The 22,776-nt window shown below is 48.5% G+C and overlaps 1 protein-coding gene across 4 annotated transcripts; it reads left to right on the top strand.

The window, feature by feature from the left end:
• Positions 1-1,784: 1,784 nt before the first annotated feature.
• TMEM269 (transmembrane protein 269) lies at positions 1,785-21,640 on the top strand. Of its 4 annotated transcripts, none has more exons than XM_081203233.1 (7): positions 1,785-2,027; positions 5,506-5,566; positions 15,205-15,352; positions 16,289-16,386; positions 18,322-18,465; positions 19,574-19,774; positions 20,611-21,640. In XM_081203233.1, exons 2-7 carry the CDS (start codon positions 5,542-5,544, stop codon positions 20,718-20,720), a joined length of 726 nt encoding a protein of 241 aa, XP_081059359.1. In that variant the 5' UTR covers positions 1,785-2,027; positions 5,506-5,541; the 3' UTR covers positions 20,721-21,640. The 4 variants fall into 4 exon arrangements, with proteins under 4 accessions (XP_081059359.1, XP_081059360.1, XP_081059361.1 ...); XM_081203234.1 differs by lacking the exon at positions 1,785-2,027 and adding an exon at positions 12,217-12,281; XM_081203235.1 differs by lacking the exons at positions 1,785-2,027; positions 5,506-5,566 and adding exons at positions 11,813-12,111; positions 12,144-12,281.
• Positions 21,641-22,776: the final 1,136 nt, after the last annotated feature.

Consider the following 22,776-nt stretch of genomic DNA (forward strand, 5'->3'; position numbering starts at 1 on the left):
TAAATGTGTCAATTCCCTCTTTGGTAAACAGGGGAAGGACAGCCTTGTGGGGAAATGGGGTCCTGCTGTTGTACCAGGGCAAAAGTCCAGGAGCCGGGCATAATGCCAGCGCAAGGCCGTGAAATGCCAGCTACTGAATGGATGCCAGGAGGGCTTAGAGTGCATTTGGCCGTGGAGTAAGAAGGCAGCTTTGCTCCATCCAACCAGGGTACAGTACATTAATACAGGTCTCTGGGAGGAGAAACAGCAGCAGACTTTGTGTATGGGGTGGGGAAGAATAGTTTTATGTTCTGAAAGGGTAAAGAAACACCGCTAGTAGCTTATTATGATGATTATTTAGAGTGGGATCGAAGTCAGATGTAGAACTATTAAAGACAGTGGGTGGAAATAGCCCCAACTCACACAGGACTGTAATCCTTGTTTACAGTTCCAACTCAGAGTAGGCCTCTTGGAATTAACTGCAGAACTGCAGAGCTGGAAGGTTACGTCCCAAGCATATAGGGAAGTATTTGATGTTGTATTCTGTTTTTAATATTCTGTTGGGAGCCACCCAGAGTGGCTGGGGAAACCCAGCCAGATGGACAGGGTATGTATAAATAAATAAATATAACAAATATAATAATAATAATGAGGGACGCGGGTGGTGCTGTGGGTTAAACCACAGAGCCTAGGGCTTGCCGATCAGAAGGTTGACAGTTCAAATCCCCGCAACAGGGTGAGCTCCCGTTGCTCGGTCCCTGCTCCTGCCCACCCAGCAGTTCAAAAGCACATCAAAGTGCATGTAGATAAATAGGTACTGCTCTGGCGGGAAGGTAAACGGCGTTTCCATGCGCTACTCTGGTTCGCCAGAAGCGGCTTAGTCATGCTGGCCACATGACTGCTCCCTCGGCCAATAAAGAGAGATGAGCGCCGCAACCCCAGAGTCGGCCACGACTGGACCTAATGGTCAGGGGTCCCCATACCTTTACCAATAATAATAATAATAATAATAATAATAATAATAATAATAATAATAATAATATTCTAGTCCAACCCCTGCAATTTAGGAATCACAGCTCAAGAACCCCTGACAGATGGCTCCAGTGAATCATTGCACTGTAGCATTGCAAGGGTCCTCCGAAGTTATCTACTCTAACCCCCTGCGATCCAGGAATGGAAGCTAACTTAGATCTGGTCATTTGGATGAATCTGCTCTGCATGGTAATGAAGCCGGAGGCAACCAGCAGAACCGGGAATTATTTTCAGGGACTTCTATGCCCAGATTTTTTTTTTTAAAGCGGCAACGCAGTTGGGCTGGGGGGGGGGGAGAGCCAAATAAGTCGACCGTGCAGCTCAGCCTTCGTCAGCCAGGCGGACTACGGCTCCCATAGCTCCCAGTTGCCACCATCTGATGGAGATTACGCGCGCCGGGAGGAGCGCACAGGGCGGGGGTGGGTGGTGCGGAGAGCTTTACTCCCGGGAAGGCGTGCAGGGCTGGGCTGGTGTCATCCGGCTCCTGACCAGCATGGAACCGGCTCCATGTTCCTTACAGTCCTTTGTGGGCTTCCACGCCCGTGGAACAACCAACCAACCAAACAAACGCATCTCGCTTTTTCCTTTCCAAGCTGCAGCGCTTACGAAAGGGGTGTGCGTGTTCCACGTGATTAACAGCATCAACAACTCATCTGCATAATATGCAAATGAAGGAAGTGGATCAGGGCACTTTGGCAAGGGATCTTGCTTTAATCCTTCCTTCCCCCCGCGTCTCCCTCCGTCTCCGCTTGCAAGGCGTCCGGAGGCCGGAGGGGCGCGTGGTGCCGCGGGCATGGACCTCTCGGGGTGCAGTCCAGAGGCGAGGGAGACAGACGAGGGGTGTGTGTGAAAGGGTGCCTACCCTAGCCACGCCCCTTCCTGTGGAATTTTTCTGGATCTGGAAGGGGGGGGGAAGGAGGGGAGAGATGCGCAACATATAAGCAGCAGCCGCAGCGTTGAAGCGCATCAGCAGCTCTCGGAGAGGGTGAAAGCGGCGTCGCACCGGATTCGAGTTGGTGAGTGAGTGCGCGCCGGAGCTTAGACCCCCTTTACTCAGAAGCTCAGTCGGTAAAGCAGGAGACGCTTAATCTCCGGCTCGTGCGTTCGAGCCCCACTTTGATTCCTGCGTGGCTGGGGGTTGGACTAGATGACCCTTGGGTCCCTTCCAACTCGACTAGGATTCTGTGTGCATCCGAGAGGAGAGCACACAGAATAGCTGTCAGACCCTTGTCCAGCTAGCTCAATATTGTCTGCACAGACTGGTCCGGCAGTAGCTGTCCAGGATTTCAGGCAGGAATCTGTCCCTCCCGTCTGGAGATGGCAGCGGGGGATTGAACCCGGGACCTTCGGCAAGCAAGGCAGAAGCTCTGCCCCTGAGCTACGGCCCTTGCATAAATTCCGCCCGGAATCATCTCCTGGGGATGGGCGCAAGGCAAGCGCGGTGACGCGTGGCTCCGTGCGCCCTGGGCACAGCGCTGGGCGCTTTTGGAAAGACGCGTCGTAGCTCCAGTCCTGGCCTGCTGGTTGGCGCACGTGGTGATACACACCCCCTGGATGCAACGGGGGAGGGAGGGACGGAGGCTGCCCCCGGAGAGTAGCAGCAGCGGCAGTCATCTGCCCGCACCCCTCCCTTAAGGAGTGCTATATCCGCGGGATATGCGCGCCACCTTAGCTGGGCATCGCTGTGAGAGCCCCCCCGCCGCCGCCCACGAGCCTCCAAATCTCCTGGAGGAGGGAGAGAGTGAAGAAGTATGTTGTGGCCCCCCCCATCAGGAAAGAGGGAGTCAGAAAGGGCACTTTGCACCTGCTCAGAAGCGGTCTTCCTTCTATTGCGGAGGTCAGGACCCCTCTGCAACTCGGAAGAACCCCTTTTGTTAAGGGCGGTTGGGTGGGATCGCCAGTTGAAGCCTCCAGCTGCAGAGGCAGTCTACCTTTCAGCGTCAGGTACTGGGAGAGGATGGAGGGGGTGGGCTCTTGCTTTCTCGTGAAGGATTCCCATTGGACAACAGTGAAGATGCAGGATGCTCACGCGGATCAGATAGGGCTGCTTTGGTTTTCCTGTGCTTTGATACCCTGAGATGAAATTGGCCCACTAACAAATATCAGAAGAGCCTGGCTGCTGGATCAGGCCAGAATTGGGCCCTGCATCTTTCTCTCACAGCAGCCAGCCCCGATGCCTCTTCTGGGAAACCCCAAAGCAGGAGCTGAGTGCGAGAGCAAAACTCTCCCCACTTGCAAAACTCTCCCCACTTGGTATTATTCGGAGGCCACAAACAGGTAGGAGGAGCCTGGCCATTGTGGCTAGTGGCGGTTCCCCCCGTTGCCATGGCGATAGGGTGATAGTGCTGAGGAGAAAGACACCCTTAGGTGGGGGCAGAGTTTCTAATGGCTTAGGGTTGGAAGATTCAGGAAAGTCCTTCTTCAGGCAGTGCATAGTTAAACTACGGAACTCCCTGCCACAGGAAACAGTGATGGCCACCAACTCAGATGGCTTTAAAAGAGGATTAGACAAGGAGAAGATGGCTCTACTCTGCCAAGTCGCAATGCTTCTGAATACCAGTTCCTGGAAAGGGGAGGGGAGTTCCAGCAGGCGGGGAGAGCTGGTCTTGTGTTCGAATCCTCCTGGCTGACTCCCCTTGGTGGGCATCTGCTTGGCCCCTGTGGAAACAGGATTCTGGATCGGATGAGCCACTGGCCTGATCCACAAAGGCTCTTCTTATGTTCTTACATTCCGGGGATGGGCAGAAAAGAGGAACAGCTTAAGCCAGCCCTCTTTCCTAATCGGAAAACAAGCCAGCGCTGCTTGTAGGAGGACTTTGGATGTTGGGACAAGAAGTTCAGAACAGCTTGTCCCTCCCTTTGCCGCCCACATTTCCTGAACCTGCCGCTTCCCTTTAGATCTTCCATTCTGGGACAGACGTTTGCACTCTGCCACCTCCAGACAGAGGCACACCCCATGAAATGAGCTGGGGTTTCGGAAACGCGATATGCGTATGGGAGAGGGTCACTGGGTCGGGAAGCATTTGGCGGGGGTGCTGAATGGCCTTGGCTCCTTGCCATCTCCCTGCACTCCATGGCCTCTGTCCCAGTGCCATGTGACTTCACATGCGTCAGCTGAGAAGACTTTGGTCCTGGGAAAGTGTGTGTGTGTGTGTGTGTGTGTGTGTGTGTGTGTGTGTGTTGTTCTCTCTCAAGAGGAACATATCTCTCAAGCACACACACACACACACACACCAGTCTGATAAAGGGTTTGAGAGATGCTTTTGCCTTCTCAAGGACGGGGTCTAAGACCCTGGGCTGGATCCGACTCAAGAGTACACCCACTGTGATTAACGGAGCCAGCTAACAGCAAACTGAACCTTTCGTGTCATTGACCCAGTCTGGTGCAATGCCCTGCCAACAGAGACCCAGCGGACGCCTTTTAAATGGATTTTCTATTCTGCCAGGATTATGCGGGCAATTAGGAATAAATCCAAACCGATGGATTTAAACAGGGCTATTTTTTCTAGAAAAAGAGGTGCCAGAACTCTCCGTGAATGCCTCCCTTGTTCTCTTAGAATGTCAGTGGCACACCCCCTTGTGAACTGAGTTCCTGTTAGTTCCAGCTGAAAAATAGCTTTAATTTATTTATTATTTTATTTGTTTATTGAATTTTCTATACCGCCCTTCACCTGGAGGTCTCGGGGCGGTTCACAGAAAAGATCACAATATATAAAATCAAAATAAAAACAATAACCCAATAACAACCCCCCCCAAAAGAGCCACATTTTAGGGTATCGCATGTCGATCAGGTCGACCAAAGGCCTGGTTAAAAAGGAACATCAAGGAAGGAGATTATGACTAAACATCAGGAAGAACTTTCTGGCAGTAAGAGCCGTTCAATAGGGAAACCACCTCCCACGGGAAGTTGTGGACTCTCCTATAGGGTTTAGCTAGATGACCTACAAGCTCCCTTCCAATTCTACGATTCATAGAACAGAGTAGATTAGAATTGGACTAATCACTGACCTGCAACACTCAAGCCCAGCTTTTTTAGATTCCCCCTCCCTGGTTACAGCCGTGATTATTCTGCGTTGCCCTTTTTCTGAACTTCTCCAAATTGTGGGTGGTGAATCTCACTCATGGTTTAATAATATACACAAACCTTCCCTGGATATTTTATTCCCCCCTGCTTGTTGCTTGGCTGAAGTTCGTCATCTGAAATCTAAGGCTGCATAAGGTTTATAGCCACACACACAAAACCCCAATTCTGGGAACTGTAGTTTATTCCCTGCGGAGCTACAGTTCCCAGCACCCTCTGCAAAAAGGAACTTGGCACCTGTACTTTTTCCTTTGCAGAGTTACAATCTCCAGTACCTTTAACAAAAAGAATCATGCGGACTGTAGTATATTAGTTTTTGGGAGGTTTATTTTAAGTGTATGGTGTTCCCACTGCCTGAGAACCTGGCAAGTGACTCCCTGTAAATCTCTAAACATCCTTTCTCTTCTCTCCAGTTACAGAGTGCAGGGTCCTCTTGAAATCCAGCAAAGATGTGGATGCTGTCGCCCCCTTCTGGTGAGTCTCAAATATAGCTCACTTTCCCACTCACTCTTCCTGGGCTGCTTCTTACTCATGGATGGTTTTTGATGGGTGGAATATCCTTGCCCACCCCCACCCCCTGCTTGGGAACCAGAGAGGAAGGAAAATTCCAAATGATATTTCAAAAAACGTAGTCTTGTGACTTGATTTGAATTGTTCTGGCAGCCCCTGTGCTGAGGAATGCTTCCCCACGGAGGCGCTTCTGACCCCTTTGTTGCACTGCGTCTTGTGCTGAAGACTGCACCTCTTTACCCTGGCCTCGACACACGAAACACACACACTGTATCAGAAGACAGCCTGCAAACTGTTCTCAGCTGATTTCAGCGTTCAGGTTGCATCTTGATAGCTCAGTTGGTTAGAGCATGGAGCTGAGAACACCAAGGTTGTAGGCTCAATCCCTGTAAAGGGATCCTTTATGGCTAGATCAGAGCTCTCCAAACTTTTCATGTTGGTGACACACCTTTTAGCCAGGCAGCATTTTGCGACAGAGTAATTCAGCTTTGCAGGGACGCAGGTGGCGCTGTGGGTTAAACCACAGAGCCTAGGGCTTGCCGATCAGAAGGTCAGCGGTTCGAATCCCCGTGACGGGGTGAGCTCCCATTGCTCGGTCCCTGCTATTGCCAACCTAGCAGTTCGAAAGCACGTCAAAGTGCAAGTAGATAAATGGCAGGAAGGTAAACGGTGTTTCTGTGCGCTGCTCTGGTTCGCCAGAAGCGGCTTAGTCCTGCTGCCACATGACCTGGAAGCTGTACGCCGGCTCTCTCGGCCAATAAAGCGAGATGAGTGCCACAACCCCAGAGTCGGTCATGACTGGACCTAACGGTCAAGGGTCCCTTTACCGTTACCTAATTTGGTTTTGCTAGCAAAGTTAAACTAACCCCTTTCCAGCTCTGGGAGGAATGCGGGGTGCCTTTGTGCGACACACCTACACACTGCAGCTGACATACTAGTGGCGCTGTGGTCTAAATGACTGAGCCTCTTGGGCTTGCCCATCGGAAGGTTGGCTGTTCGAATCCCTGCGATGGGGTGAGCTCCCCTTGCTCTGTCCCATCTCCTGCCAACCTAGCAATTCAAAAGCACACCGGTGCAAGTAGATAAATAGGTACCGCTGTGGTGGGAAGGTAAACGGTGTTTCCGTGCGGTCTGGTTCCCGTCACGGTGTCCAGTTGCACCAGGAGCGGTTTAGTCCTGCTGGCCACATGACTCAGAAAGCTGTCTGTGCACAAACACCGGCTCCCTTGGCTTGAAAGTGAGATGAGCGCCGCAAACCCATAGTCACCTTTGACTGGACTTAACTGTCTAGGGGTCCTTGACCTTTTAACTAATGTATCACAACACACAGTTTGGAAAACTCTGGGCTAGATGATACCAGAAGCTTTTCTTTTGGGAATTTTAGGGACAGAACTACCTAAATTTATAGAAATTTATGTATACTACTACAGCAGCAAGAATGCTACTTGCCCCAAAGTGGAAAGAATCAGAAGTCCCAGTAAAGGAAGAATGGATACAAAAACTTATGGAATATGCAGAAATGGCAAAAGTTACCAGAAGAATAAGAAATCAAGATAGCAAACTTTTTATAAAAGAATAGAAATGGTTTATTAAATATTTACAGATAAAACAGATAAAAACATTGGCAGGATTATTGTAATGACCTGCAGTTTTATAAGAGTATTTATTTATAGCATATAATTAAATGAGCAAGTTAAATGAACTAAAGGCAGCCCTGTTTAGGGAAGCTTTTAATGTTTAATAGGTTATTGTATTTTAATATTCTGTTGGAAGCCGCCCAGAGTGGCTGGGGAAACCCTGCCAGATGGGCGGGGTATAAATAATAAATTATTATTATTATTATTATTATTATTATTATTATTATTATTATTAGGATATGCAGAAGGTATTTAAAAAAAATTAAGGAATTGCAGAAAGAGGGGGAAGGAAGTCAAATTTTAAAATGTTAAATTGATTGTAAAACTAACGAAATGTATAAATTTGAAAAGTATAAATAAAAAACTAAAAAAGAGAGAGAAAGTGAAATCTCCAGGATATTAGGTTGTACCCAATGCTAGCCCTACTCAGAGCAGACCCATTGAAATTAACAGACACAGCTGACTTGGGCCCATTAAATATATTTATGACTCCCAGGCTGAGGATCCACCACATGTCCTCAAAAAATCAGACCCTTTAGATGCCAGTATCAAAGGCCGGTGCCATCAGTTTGTTGTGAATACCATTTACAGCCAATTCGTTTTGGGTGTCTCCCACATTCCCAAGAAGGCAGAAGGGTCAAGTGGTTGCAGATATCTGTGAAACAACCGTTCCTCTCTGGTTCCTCTCCCTTCCGCTCTGTCCTTGGAGGTTTTCCACGGAGCTCTCTGATCCCAGGCACAACCCGTTCTTCTGAGCTTTGACAAATCAGAACTGACTTAATTATGATTATTTTCTACGACTCTTTCATTACTTCAACGGCCATCAGCCCCCTGTGCATAGTATAAGTACAGAAACCTGCCTCAAATGGCAGGAGTTGGGATCCAGTTTGCCGAGGAAAACTGGCTACGCTTATATATTTGTTGCTCAGAAAAATCCTAGAGCTCCGGCAGAATTCACGCCTGCTGTGATCCGGTTTGCCTGAGGTTGTGTGAATAATAATAATAATAATAATACTAGCATGTGGGTGGATTTTTGCTTTTTTGAGTTTGCTCCACTGTAGTTATAAATAAGCAGAATGGTGAAGCATTTGGGGAAGGGGGCATTTGAACTGTGGTTCAAAACAGTAGGAGGACATTGGGGAAGACTGGACTGCAAGGTTTAAAGGAAGGCAGGATGCTGTGTCTGTTTGGGAGGTGGGGTGGCAACGGAATTTGGGGAGGGATCTTACGGCGAGGAAACAGGGATGGATACTAAGCGTTGCCAGACCTCCACGTCTGACTTGAAGCCTCCAGGGATGCCTAGCCCCCTCCAGGCGGCAGGTTCAGGGCTTGAAATCTCCAGGTGGGTGAGAGAGGCTTTTATATTATATTAAGAAGTCTGTTTATGTAGCCTGCAAGCTTCAGCCCAGCAGGAGCTGGCTACAAATTATAGCATAGATATTTGGGCAGGTGTGTGTGTGTGTGTGTCTGTATCTGTGTCTGCCCATGTCCTCTCCCAATTAACCTCCGTCTCTCGGGCCTGCCCCTGTGACATCACTGCCCTCCTCTGTCCCAATTAACCTCTGTCTCCAGGGGATGCCTCTCTCCTGTGATATCACCAGGGGCTGTCCCTAGGTCTCAGGTTTGGGCCCTGAAATCGCAGGGTTTGGGATGCTGCTGACAACCCTAATTGTGACCATGAACTACACAAAGGTCCTTCTGTCCATCTGGGCAATGCCAAAGGATTCCCCCACTTGCCTTGCGTATCTCAAGATCGGTCTTCAGATCATCCAGTGGCCGAGTCAGACTCACATGTGGCATGATGCTGCCTTAGACTGAGTCACAGCCTTGGCCCATCTAGGCTAGTATTGTCCACACACTGACTGGCAAGATGCTCTCCAGCAGTTTCAGGCTGGAGATGCTGCTGGGGAACGGAAGCTGGGATCTTCTGCATGCCAAGCAGATGCTCTACCACTGAGCCAGGGCCTGAGTCCCAAACAGAGGGAAAGGAAAGGGCTGTAGCCCAGTTGCAGATCACCTGCTTGGAATGCAGAATGTCGGTGCAGTCCTCAGCAGCATCTGCAAGGAGGTCTGGGAGTGTCCCCCTGCCTGCCTCAAAATGTGTGGACTCTATTTTTACGGAGCACTGCACAGTAGCACCCTCTACATAAAGCCCAGGTGTTGCTGGACTACAAATCCCATCTGCCTGGCCAGTTGTCAGGGATGATGGGAGTTGTAGTGCACCAATGCCTGCTCAAGATCTTGAAGCTCTGCCAGTCGATACCTGGGAAAGCCATCTGGTTGTAAATGCAACAGAGACCAGGCCAGCCCTTGCAAACTATTATGGGATGGGCATTATGAGAAGCGGGTATGTTGTAACACTGATGTCCTTCCCAGCACCCTCTCCTTTGGTATCTGCCACCTTCTGCATCCGCTGCCACCCATGAACTGCCTACAAGGACTGCCCCATATATGCAGCCAAGTACCAGAAGCAGCAGGGACGTGGGTGGCGCTGTGGGTAAAACCTCAGTGCCTAGGACTTGCCGATCGCATGGTCAGCGGTTCGAATCCCCGCGGCGGGGTGCGCTCCCATCGTTCGGTCCCAGCGCCTGCCAACCTAGCAGTTCGAAAGCACCCCCGGGTGCAAGCAGATAAATAGGGACCGCTTACCAGCGGGAAGGTAAACAGCGTTCCGTGTGCTGCTCTGGCTCGCCAGATGCAGCTTGTCACGCTGGCCACGTGACCCGGAAGTGCCTGCGGACAGCGCTGGCTCCCGGCCTATAGAGTGAGATGAGCGCACAACCCTAGAGTCTGGCAAGACTTGCCCGTACAGGCAGGGGTACCTTTACCTTTTTACCAGAAGCAGCGAAGTCCCCTCCCCCCCCAAGGCCCTCACTGGTCCGCTTTCCATCCAAATTCAAGAGCAGCTTTCTGTTCCTTTTGCCAAAAATTTTCAGCCAGCATTAAGTCTGTGGAGAGATGGGGGGGAATCCAGACTTATGGGTATGACACAAACAGGGTTTATTAATTGCCTGTTGCATTGTTATCCAGTGAAACCGGGGCTGGGGACATTGCAAATGGGAGCCACGGGTATGTCTTCAACCTGCCAACCTTTGAGTTTTATCTGCAGCTGATAAATCTCTGTATGGAACTGACATCTCTTAACTGCGAAGGCACAAAGTCCTCTGGTTTCAGGTAAAATACCTGTGGCCTGCCTTATTGTTTGGGGGCAAGGCACAGATATTTGGGGACACCGACTCTCTCCCAGAGATGGTGTGAAAACAGTCGCTGTTATCCGTCCCTGGCTGGAGCGGTGGACTCAGTAATTCTCTCCAAGTTCACAATGCAAGTATTTGCAAGTTCTGAAGTGAGGAAAGTGTGTTTGAAAATGTTTTCAGCTGTGTGATGTAAACACAGCGGTACCTTGGTTCTCAAACTTAATCCGTTCCGGAAGTCCGTTCCAAAACCAAAGCGTTCCAAAACCAAGGCACGCTTTCCCATAGAAAGTAATGCAAAATGGATTAATCCGTTCCAGACTTTTAAAAACAACCCCTAAAACAGCCATTTAACATGAATTTTACTATCTAACGAGACCACTGATCCATAAAATGAAAGCAATAATCAATATACTGTACTATAAAAGAAATAAGACAGGATTGTAGATGATAAAAATGAAAAATATTTTTTTTTCTTAGCTGCACTGATGATATTGTTTGGATGGGTTTTTTTTATCCATTTCCGCAGTCAATCAATCAGTCAGTAGCTGAACTGGGTTCCACACAGTCACAAAAACAAATGCACCAAAAAAGCCTCAAAAAATAAAAGGCAAAAACAGAAGCGCCAAACTTAATCCATTCCGGAAGTCCGTTCGAAATATTTGAAAACCAAGGCGCAGCTTCTGATTGGTGCAGGCGCCCCAGAAACAATAGCCGACAGCCGCATCGGATGTTCGACTTTCCAAAAACGTTCGTAAACCGGAACACTTACTTCCGGGTTTTCGGCATTTGGGGAACCAAAGCATTTGAGAACCAAAGTACCACTGTATAGAAATCAGTCCCTTCGGTGGGAGCACCAATCTAGTTACTGCTGGGTAGCGCTCTCAAGTGAGGAAGAGTATGCTTGATCTAAAGTCCGTCATTAAAAAACCACCCTCATTTTGGATGGCGGGCTCTATACCGATCAATCACTGTTATTCAAGAGTCTGAACTGTTGGTTTTAGAAGAAAGGAAGGGGAGAAAGAATGAGGTGGTTGTTAACTTAAGCACACACACAATTGCTGCCCCAACAATCAGTTCAGCTCTTGAATGAGCAAAATGCATTTCTGGGTTTTTTGCATTGGGTAGAGTTTGGAGTTGGGACGCGGGTGGCGCTGTGGGTTAAACCACAGAGCCTAGGACTTGCCGATCAGAAGGTCGGCGGTTTGAATCCCCGTGACGGGATGAGCTCCCGTTGCTTGGTCCCTGCTCCTGCCAACCTAGCAGTTCGAAAGCACATCAAAGTGCAAGTAGATAAATAGGTACCGCTCTGGCGGGAAGGTAAACGGCGTTTCCGTGCGTTGCTCTGGTTCGCCAGAAGCGGCTTAGTCACACTGGCCACATGACCCGGAAGCTGTACACTGGCTCCCTCGGCCAATAAAGCGAGATGAGCGCCACAACTCCAGAGTCGGCCGTGACCGGACCTAATGGTCAGGGGTCCCTTTACCTTTACCTAGAGTTCGGAGAGGGGCATCTTTTCAGGGGTTGGACTAGATGCCCACTGTTTTTCCTTCCAACTCTACCATTCCATGATTCTGACGGGTGCTTTTTGATCATGGCGGTTTGGTGGGTGCCCAGCGGTGGCAGAGGGATGGGCTCAAGCAGTTGTGTGTGTGCCTGTGTGTGTGTGTGTGTGTGTGTGTGTGTGTGTGTGTGTGTGTGTGAACCCAGGTTTCACATTCCTGGGTGATTTTTTTTAAATTTATTTTTTTCGGGGTTGCTCTGATCTGCTGTTTTCTTTCAGATGAAGAATCTCGCGAACTTTCCGGGATTTGGAAACGCGACAAGGGCAGGGTGCAAAACATGCTAGTAGGACATGTCCCTTCTCACACTTTCTCAAGAGCAGACCTTTCCCCCTTGGGGTTATGATAAACTATAATATATTTTTAGTGTTAGCGAGTAGGGCTGTTAGTTTGCTGTTGTTGTTTTTTATGAATTGTGAGCGGGGCTGGTCTTTATGTTTAAAATTGGGTGGGGGAAGAATGAGAAGAGAAGCATCACTAAGAACAAGATGCTTTTGGGATCGTCACAGCGCTGGGAGACAAAAGCTAACGGGACGGGCTGAGCTATACCTTTGCATGTGGGCTGCTGTTCGCTTCCTTCTGTGCTGATACCTCATCTTCTGCAAAACCTAAAACGCCTCTTACTGTGTTTGGTATAAATCCAGCTTGGTACCATTTTGGGGTGCGGGGATCCCACTTCCAGATTTTGCCTGCATGGTTTTGCAGTTCTGCAAAGCACCTTGCCACTGCAGGCTTTTAAAGGCTTCCCTGGGTTGGGTTGGGAGGCAGTAGATGCACCCAGGAAGCAAGATTCACTGGCACGATGTTTGCTAACCAGGGTTAAGGCTGAAGACTCACCTGGCCCAGCAGTTAGGGAGGGGAGGTATACCCTAAAGCTGTACAAAGTTCTTGGCAGGCTGTACTTATGGGTTCCCCCACCCCAAAAGCATGGAGGGGAAAACACAACTTAATGCATGCCCAATCTCACAGGGGTGGCATGGAGGTGATGCAAGCATGGAGGGAGGTTGAGCATGCCTTAACAGTGCATGTTAATCTACGGAACTCCTTCCCACATGAGCCAACGATTGCCCCAACATAGAGGGCTTTAAAAATATTAGACAAACTGCAAGTGGGGAGAGGGCTCTGGTGCTCGGATTTTACTTACCCACTGTCCTGATCCAGCAGACTCTTCTCCTGCACTAATGGGAGCCAACACCAGGGGGTGCTGCTGGGATCATCCGCCACCCTCCAAATGGCCAGTGTTTTGGAGGCTGCACAGTGGCAGGAGCCAAACACCCGTTGACTTTTCCGCCTTCTGCTGCCTTTTGGGGCTTACAGAAAATCTCCCTTTCAAACTGAGAACAAAGCGTTAACTTTAAAGTCCAGGTAGATCTCGATCTCTCTCTTACAATTTTGCAAATTGTAGGGTGATGATGATGATGATGATATATTTATAACCTGTCCATTCGGCTGGGTTTCCCCATCCACTCTGGGCCGCTCCCAACAGATAAAACAGAATAAAACATCAAACATTAAAAACCTCCCAGTACAGGACAGCCTTCAGATGTCTTTTAAAATGTCAGGTAGTTGTTTATTTCCCTGACATCTGACGGGAGGGCGTTCCACAGGGCGGGAGCCACCACCAAGAAGCATAGCTGTCAAACTTGTTCCTTTTTTTAAGGGAAATTCCCTTATTCCAAATAGGATTCCTCGCAAGAAAAGGGAAAAGTTGACAGCTATGCGGAGAAGGCCCTCTGCCTGGTTCCCTGTAACCTCACTTCTCACAGGGAAGGAACCGCCAGAAGGCCCTTGGAGCTGGACCTCCGTGTCCGGGCAGAACGATGGGGGTGGAGACGCTCCTTCAGGTATACTGGACCGAGGCCGTTTAGGGCTTGCTTTAAAGGTCAGAACCAACACTTTGAATTATGCCTGGAAACGTACTGAGAGCCAATGTGGGTTCATGTGGTCTCAGCGGCCGCTCCCAGTCACCAGTCTAGCTGCTGCATTCTGGATTAGTTGTAGTTTCCGGGTCACCTTCAAAGGTAGCCCCACATAGAGTGCATTGCAGTAGTCCAAGCAGGAGATAACCAGATCATGCCCCACTCTGGCCAGACAGTCTGCGGGCAGGTAGGGTCTCAGCCTGCGTACCAGATGGAGCTGGTAGACAGCTGCCCTGGACACAGAATTGACCTTCACCTCCATGGACAGCTGAGAGTCCAAAATGACTCCCAGGCTGCGCACCTGGTCCTTCAGGGGCACAGTTACCCCATTCAGGACCAGGGAGTTCTCCACACCAGCCCGCCCCCTCTCCCCCAAAAACAGTACTTCTGTCTTGTCAGGTTTCAACCTCAATCTGTTAGCCGCCATCCATCCTCCAGTCACCTCCAGGCACTCACACAAGTACAGTGGTACCCCGCAAGACGAACGCCTCGCGAGACGAAAAACTCGCAAAACGAAAGGTTTTTCGTTTTCGAGTTGCCTCGCAAGACGAATTTCCCTATGGGCTTGCTTCGCAAAACGAAGCTTGCCCCGGGGACAGCGGGTCTTCTCTTTTGAAGCAAGGGGCGGCTGGGAGATCGCTTCTCCCCACCGCCCCTTGCTTCAAAAGAGGTCCGGGGGCAGCGGGAAGCGCTCCCGCTGCCCCCGGACCTCTTTTGAAGCAAGCGGCTGTGGGGAGATTTTAAAATGCCGCCCGCCAGCATTTTAAGATCGCCCGGACAGCGGAGAAGTCCTCCGCTGTCCCAGGGTTTTTTAAAATGCTGGGGGTGAGAAGAAAAGCCCTTGTCCCCCCCCCCCAGCCTTCAGAAGAGGTCCGGGGACAGACTGTCCCCGGACCTGGTCTGAAGGCGGTTTCCCTAGGAACGCATTAATTGATTTTCAATGCATTCCTATGGGAAACCGTGCATCGCAAGACGAAAAAACCGCAAGACGAAGAGACTTGCGGAACGAATTAATTTCGTCTTGCGAGGCACCACTGTAGGTCTGGCCCTCTCTTCCCAAAAAGCATAAATTCTGGAGTGGTGATCTGCCCGGTTACCCCTCCACTCAGCTCCCATTGGCCGCTTCCCAACATTCCCCTTAAGGGATTGGCGGAGGGCAGATGGGATGGAACTTTAATGCACCTGATTTTAATGCCTGCCCCTTTTTGGGGGTGTATGCTCAGCACATAGGGGACATCCCTCCCAGGATCTCCCCCTTTCTTACTCACTGCTTCCTCTGCCGCCTTCCAGGTATATTCCAACACACCAAGAAGCTGTTCCTGAGCGATCAGGCCAGACGGGCGCAGGCTCTGGAGTTCCTGCGCCGGAATGTCGCCAACTCCATCTCTATGGCCAACCTGGTGATGGGTCTCTCGTCTGTCCTTTGCAGTCTGAATGGGTAAGCCAGACCCCGGACATGTCCTCTAACATTTCTCCTGTGAAAATAGGGGTGTCTATTCTACGGGTGGCGCTGTGGGTTAAACCACAGAGCCTAGGGCTTGCCGATCAGAAGGTTGACAGTTCAAATCCCCGCAAAAGGATGAGCTCCCGTTGCTTGGTCCCTGCTCCTGCCCACCCAGCAGTTCAAAAGCACGTCAAAGTGCAAGTAGATAAATAGGTACCACTCTGGCGGGAAGGTAAACAGTGTTTCCGCGCGCTGCTCTGGTTCGCCAGAAGCGGCTTAGTCATACTGGCCACATGACCCGGAAGCTGTCTGCGGACAAACACCGACTCCCTCGGCCAGTAAAGCGAGATGAGCGCCACAACCCCAGAGTCGTCTGCGGCTGGACCTAACGGTCAGGGGTACCTTTACCTTTACCTATTCTACAACAACAACAATAGCCCACTCATCTGACCCAGCCACTGTTGTAAAAAAAAACACCTGCTCCTTTTCCTATCCAAGAGCCCAAGGCATTGAACATTTAAAAACTTCCCTATACACGGCTGGCTTCAGATATCTTCTAAAGGTTTTATAGTTAGTTATCTCCTTGGCTCAGGGGCTGGGGGGGAGGGGCATAACTCCATACCCTCCAACATTTTCCCGATTTAAATAGGCAAAAGCGGGACATTCCAGGATCAAATCAGAAACCAGGATGGTTTCTGACTGTCCCTTGGAAAATAGGGACATTTGAGGGTCTGCCTTCATCCACACAGGGTCATGCATCACGGCGCAGGAGGTAGGGCCATGGTCGAAGACACTTTGATAGGCCCTGATCCCCTCCTCATGCGCTTGACCGCTCCTTCGCTTGCTTGGCGGCTTTGGGAACATTGAGGCCGCTCAGCAGGGCAGCCGTGGCAATGCGTAACAGGACTCTCCCGTCTCTTCCCCCACCAGGCAATATAATTATGCATGCTGGCTGGTCCTGATCGGATTTTTGCTTGACCTTGCGGACGGCGCCGTTGCCAGGCAGCTGAACGCTTGTTCCGCGCTGGGTAAGTACCTCCTTGCGAAAGCCTCCACGCTCTGGCCTTGGACCTGCGTTGCTTAGCAAGCTCACAAGCGCTCATCCGGAAGATCTCATCTGATCAGATAGTTAGGCAGGATGGCATTTGCTCGCACAAGATGTGCCAAAAAGAGGATTATAGAAAAAAATTTCCAAGGAGGAAAAAACTAGCAATGGCTGCTCTCCACCAGCGATAAATCAGACAGGCACTCTCCCTGCTAAGTTTTGGGTGCCAGGTCAAAACAAGCCTCATTGCAGAAAGCTTTTGAATGTCTCCACTGGGACTGTTACAGGTGCCACACATCACTCGTCCTGTAAGATATCCATCTTCTACTTTGGAACTCCCTGCCTCTTGACCTCAGGCAGGCTTAAAACATTTATGTTTAGCCAAGCCTACCCAGACATTTAGGGACACGGGTGGCGCTGTGGGTTAAACCACAGAGTCTAGGACTTGCCGATCAGAATGTCAACGTTTCAAATTCCCGTGACGGGGTGAGCTCCCGTTGCTCGGTCCCTGCTCCTGCCTACCCAGCAGTTCAAAGTGCAAGTAGATAAATAGGTACTGCTCTGGTGGGAAGGTAAACGGTGTTTCCGTGCGCTGCTCTGGTTCGCCAGAAGCGGCTGAGTCATGCTGGCCACATGACCCGAAGCTGTATGCCGCCTCCCTCGGCCAATAAAGCGAGATGAGCGCTGCAACCCCAGAGTCAGCCATGACTGGACCTAATGGTCAGGGGTCCCTTTACCTTTACCTTTTACCTAGACATTTAGAAAGCTGGGGTGTCTTTGAATCTGGCTTTTAGCTTATCAGTTATTGCAATTATTTTTTGAACCATTCACACTGTTGGGTTTTTTTATACTGATCGTGTCATCGTTTTATTCTTCTTGCAAAGTGCTTTGAAATTATGCTTTGTTTGTACAATCAAGTGGTATGTAACTTTTATGAAATAAGTACGTTTCTGATGTTTCAAGCTCTGTTTTAAATCTTGTATATTGTATGTTTTAGGGATTATTATTATTATTTACTGTAAGCCGCTTTGAGGCACAGAATGGAAAACACAAATTCCTTAATGAAATAAATACTCTGCCCTCTGTCGAAGGCAGTATGCTAGGAATCACAAGTGGGGAGACAGCCATCGCTTTCAGGCCCGCTCAGTTTCCCCTTCCGATACTGTGCTCTTTGTTTTGGGCTGGTGCCTTTATGCATTTTCTAGATATATAACTGTATTTTTTAATTATTCTGGTACCCCTTCCTGGGACTTTTTTTGGAAGGTGGTGGGGCCACCAATATTTATTTATTGTTATTCATTACATTTATATCCCAGCTTCTCCTCCAGTGAGCCCAAGATGGCGCACACAGCTCTCCCCATTTTATCCTCCCAACAACCTTGCGAGGTGGGTTAGTCTGAGGCACAGGAACTGGCCCCTCAGTGACCTTTATGGCTGCATGGGGGATTTTGAACCCAGGTCCACCCAGGTCCTAATCCAGCAGCCTAACCACCACGTCACACTGGCTCTCGTTGTTATGTACTGAAGTTCTCACCCTGGGCCAGCAGGGGGATACTGTAGATAGTTTTCACTCAGGTCCGCATATGCAAATAAGGAATTGAAAGTGATGTTCAGTGATTGGATAGTTACAGAAAGTTGTTACTGTTGCTTTGTAGTTGAGCTCTATATAAGCAGGCTGGCTGAACCCTTCAGTCCAGTTCTGTTCTGGCCTGTGAGTAAACAAGAGCTGTTTGAAGAATCGCTGTGTCGCCTGATATGTTCACCCACGACTTAACACTCGTAATAAATTAAACCTTCGAGTTTGATGCCCTCCAGGGGGCCATAATGGAGAAACGTCACTACGTATTTCGGCCTCTACAGAGTGCCCATCTTGTCTCCTGCCCAGGACTAACTAGCACCCGTCTTTGACATTCTGTAGGTGCCAAGCTGGACGATTTTGCTGATTTCACTTCATTTGGGCTGGCCACCGCCCTTCTCTTGCAAGCCCACGGGATCCTTGACGGCCTTCTGGTGATCGTGTACGTCTTGGCTGTGTTCACGCGCCTGTGTTTCTTCTCTAGCGGTGAGTCCACAGCTGTGGCGATAACACAGCCCCGTTAAGTTTGGCTGCAGGGGTCATATTCGCTAGTTTCACATATTCAAGTAGCTTAAATTGCCACTCCTCTTTTGATGGGATTTTATATTCTTTTCTCCCCTTGGCAATCAGCATCCTCGCTGCTGTTACGTACAAAAATATATATATTCGTTTTCTCTCTAGGAATGTCTGGTGCCATAATACCTAAGAGGAAGGCTTCGGGCTTTTTGATAAACTTCATTTGAAACAGTTTTTTTAATTCATTATATATAAGTTCCCAAAAGCTCTTTATTTTTTGGCAACCCCACCACATGTGGTACATTGTTCCCTTTTAACTCTCTACACCTCCAGCATAAATTTGAGTTGGTTTTGTACATTTTGGCCAATTTGCTAGGAGTGATCTACCATCCGAATAGCATCTTCATGAAGTTTTCTTTTACAGTAAAACAAGCCGTAAATTTCAGTTCCCTTCTCCATAAATTTTCCCATTCCGCCATCTGTATGTTATATCCAGGGTTTGATGAGGCTCTAAGCTACTGAAGGTAATGGGACTCCAGCTGTCCTTTGTCAACAACAAATTTTCACTGTTTTTGTGTTGAATATAAGCTATATGGTAATTTATGGACCTAATAGGTATCTAAAGCCATTTTATTTGGTTTTTATCTTATATTTTGGATATGTACATCCATTTTTTCCCTTTAATTTTTTGGGGGGCTCCCAAGAGAGTGGGGCCCTAAGCTATAATTTGTTAAGCTTATATGTAAATCCGGCACTGATTATATCCAAAGTCCTTTGCCCACTGCACCATAACCGATTTTACTTCTTCTTTTATTTCCCGTCTAACAATAATAGCCTGTACATTCTGGAAAGTAATTTGTCTTTATTTTTTAATAGACCTTTCTCTTAATTCTGATAGTTCCGTCACAAAACCAATTTTTTTAATCTATCTTAAAGATGTCGTTCAATTGGTGGTATTGTAACCAATCTTGATTTTTGTCCTCCGCACATTAGTTTTGCATGTTTCTGCTTTGGCGCATCCACACGAACAGTTCGCTCCGAGTCAACTCACCACCTCCCTTTCCTCTCGTCTCCCTAGGGATGCCGTTCATGTACCGGGGGCTGCCCTGCCCGTACGGAGCATCTGTCCTGGCCGCCACCTACCTCCTGACAGGAGGCAACCTGCTGGTGATGCGTATCATCGCCATGGTGATGATCCTCTTCATGGTGGACCAGGGCTTCTACCCTCACGACAAGGTGCTGGAATCTCAGCCCTGGAAGAAGGCCGTCTTCGCAGGAGGTGAGTGCAGAGCAGCAGGCCCCTTCAGCTCAAATAATGATACCCTCATGCTGTAATCTCTCTCGCTCGCTATTCATCTGTCTAAAGATAATAAACCTTTCTAAGATGGGTTCGTGCAGAAACGTTGTCGTCAGGCCACAGCAAAATGTTACCTTGGTTCCTGCATTGCAGGGTTTGGGGCTGGATGACTCTACAATTCTGCAATTCCATGATTCAGTTCAGCCCGAAAACCTGCAATCCTTATACAGTCAAACCTTGGCTGTCGAACGAAATCCGTTCCGGAAGCCCCTTTGGCTTCCAAAATGTTTGACAACCAAGGTGCGACTTCCGATTGGTTGCAAGAGCTTCCCGCACTCAAACGGAAGCCGTGTCAGATGTTCAGCTTCCAAAAAACATTCAAAAACCAGATCATTTACTTCTGGGTTTTTGAGGCGAAACGATTCAAAACGGAGCCGTCCAGGAACCGAGGTTTGACTGTAGAAATGATTTTTCCCTGCTTCTAGATTAACTTGCATGCTGGTAGCCTGGAAAGCCTTTGTCCAACGATCGTGGACAAATTGGTGTTTCTTTGGTTATTTTAAATCATGTATGGCTTCAGTCTACATGCTTATTGTCGAAAGTCCTGGTGGGGAACCGTTGGCGGCAAATAGTCTAAAAAAACTGTATCAGAATAAATGAAATTTTAAAAGCAAACATGCATTTTCCGTTTTTGCGGAAACAGAATTTCACGCTGAAAATCTTGCGTTGCTTGGGGTTAGGCTAGATGAGCCCTGGAAGTCCCTTCCAACTTTACAATTCTGAAATCTCTCTCTCTCTCTCTCTCTCTGGCATTGCAGGGATCTTGATGGTGATGTTCTCTGCCACCTACTTCGCCTCGCTCTACTACCTGCTTTGGTCCTCATCGTATATCTTCTTCCCAACTGCTCTGTGGAGCCACAGAGTCTAACCTTGCTAGCGTGGTGTCATGCGTGGACGGACAGCGGCTTTTGCACCTCGCTGTGGGGCAATTGCCCAGTGGGGCCACCCCCTCCAGGACCCTAAATGCCTACCTAGCATTAATATCCACACATCGCTTAAAACCTTCCTAGAAACATTTCCACTGTCCTGATTAGGAACAGAACAACTGCGAGATCTCTGCCGTGGGGGTGGGATTTCTGCCCTGCGAAGGCTGGGCGTCTGGGGAACACAGTGAGTGATCTGGCTAACACTCCCAAGCCCCACTTTTGGTGTACATACGAATATACAGAGTCTTTACATATGTATATAGAAAAAGATTGACAATGAGTTCAGCTTTTTTAGATTTCTATTTTTTTAGTCCACAATTTTACTCGCTGGTGGTTTTTTAAAGAACTTGGCCTCCAAATCTCGTCACCAGCTAACTTTTTCGACTAATCCAAGGATAGGTCCCTGCAGCCTCGCCAGAAAGTCTTATTTAAAGAGAGCATCTGGGTTTTCAGCGTACAAACTAGCTGGATTTGAAACCTTAAGTTGAGCAGGCTGGTGAAACACCGCAGAATCACTGCATGTGGGGTGAAAGCTGGCCCATAGGGGAAGGGGTGGTGATACCTCTCTTTACCTCCTGAAAGGCTTGGTGGTCAAAAATAAATTGAACCCATCAAATTACCTGTATGGATCCTAGATTTGCCTTTCTAAGATTGGGTGTATCAAATATTTCTGCCAGGGAGCACCGTCAATGTTTTTGTTTTATTGATTATATTACTGAAATATTTGGAAAACTTATTTCCTGCCCCCATCCCCCAGGGGATAATAATGGAAAGGGAGATGATTTGTGTTACTGGAAATGTACATTTGAAACAAGTTCTTTTGTTTTGGCATTTTTTTAAAAAATAAACTTTTAAAAACACAGTTTTTGCTATCTGGCATTGTGTGAAAAGGGGTTTCTTTTGCAGTGGGGTAGAGCTGCAAGGGGAATGGAAGGTTTGGGGTGGGGAGAGACTCCCATATGGAGTAGTCTCCCAGAGAAGAGGCACCAGTTACATCAAGTGGGGAAAATGAAACTAGCTTGCTTCTGGAACCAATGATGATGATGCTAATTATTCTGGGTGGCTCCCAACAGAATATTAAAAAGATGATAAAAGATCAAACATTAAAAACTTTACCTAAACAGGGCTGCTTTCAGATGTGTTCTAAAAGCCAGATAGTTGTTTATTTCCTTGACATCTGATGGGAGAGCGTTCTACAAGGTGGGTGCCACTACCAAGAAGGCCCTCGGTACCAAAAGATCTCGTATAGATTTAACAATCTGTCTCTGGAGCTGGTCTGAATAGACAGATAAAAAGGGAAATCCAGAATGCGTGCGACAATTCGTAACGGCAGCATTCAGATCACGGATAATTTGAGTGGTACAAAGGATGTTCAAAAAAGAACGACGGGATTGGTCAGCAGGCCTGGATGGGGGGTGCAGGAAGAACTAAAGGAGCAGGATGGCTGGAAGATTTTCAGCTACGTACCATATTTTTCGCTCCATAAGACACACCTAGTTTTTAGAGGAGGAAAACAAGAAAAAAAATATTCTGATTGTGGGTATATGATTTTTGTGGTTCTTGCTGTGGCCACAGACATGATATGCAATTTGACCTCTCCGCTCCCAGGCAGCCTCCTTTATTGCTAGCGTCCCTTATCTCGCTCCCAATTGCTTGCCGATCAGCGGCTTTGTTTCAACACCCACTTCCCTCTTTCAAAAAAAAAAAAAAAAGAGCACAATCTGCTTTTCGCCCCTGGGCAATTCGGCTCCAGGGACCACGCATTCGCTCCATAAGATGCACAGACATTTCCGCTTACTTTTTAGGAAGAAAAAAGTGTGTCTTATGGAGTGAAAAATACGGTAAGTATTTATCATTACAAAAGACTGGCCAGGAGCGAGCAGCGATAAGAATGACATAATGCCCCACTTTGCTTATTGGAAGTTCCACCTGCTCTGGATTCTTCCTAATGAAGAGTCCTGCTTGCGGACTTCCTGCAAGCATCTTGGTGGTCACTGC

The sequence above is a fragment of the Podarcis bocagei genome (genome assembly GCF_964188305.1).
Source record: "Podarcis bocagei genome assembly, chromosome: 7".
NCBI classification, from domain to species: domain Eukaryota; kingdom Metazoa; phylum Chordata; class Lepidosauria; order Squamata; family Lacertidae; genus Podarcis; species Podarcis bocagei.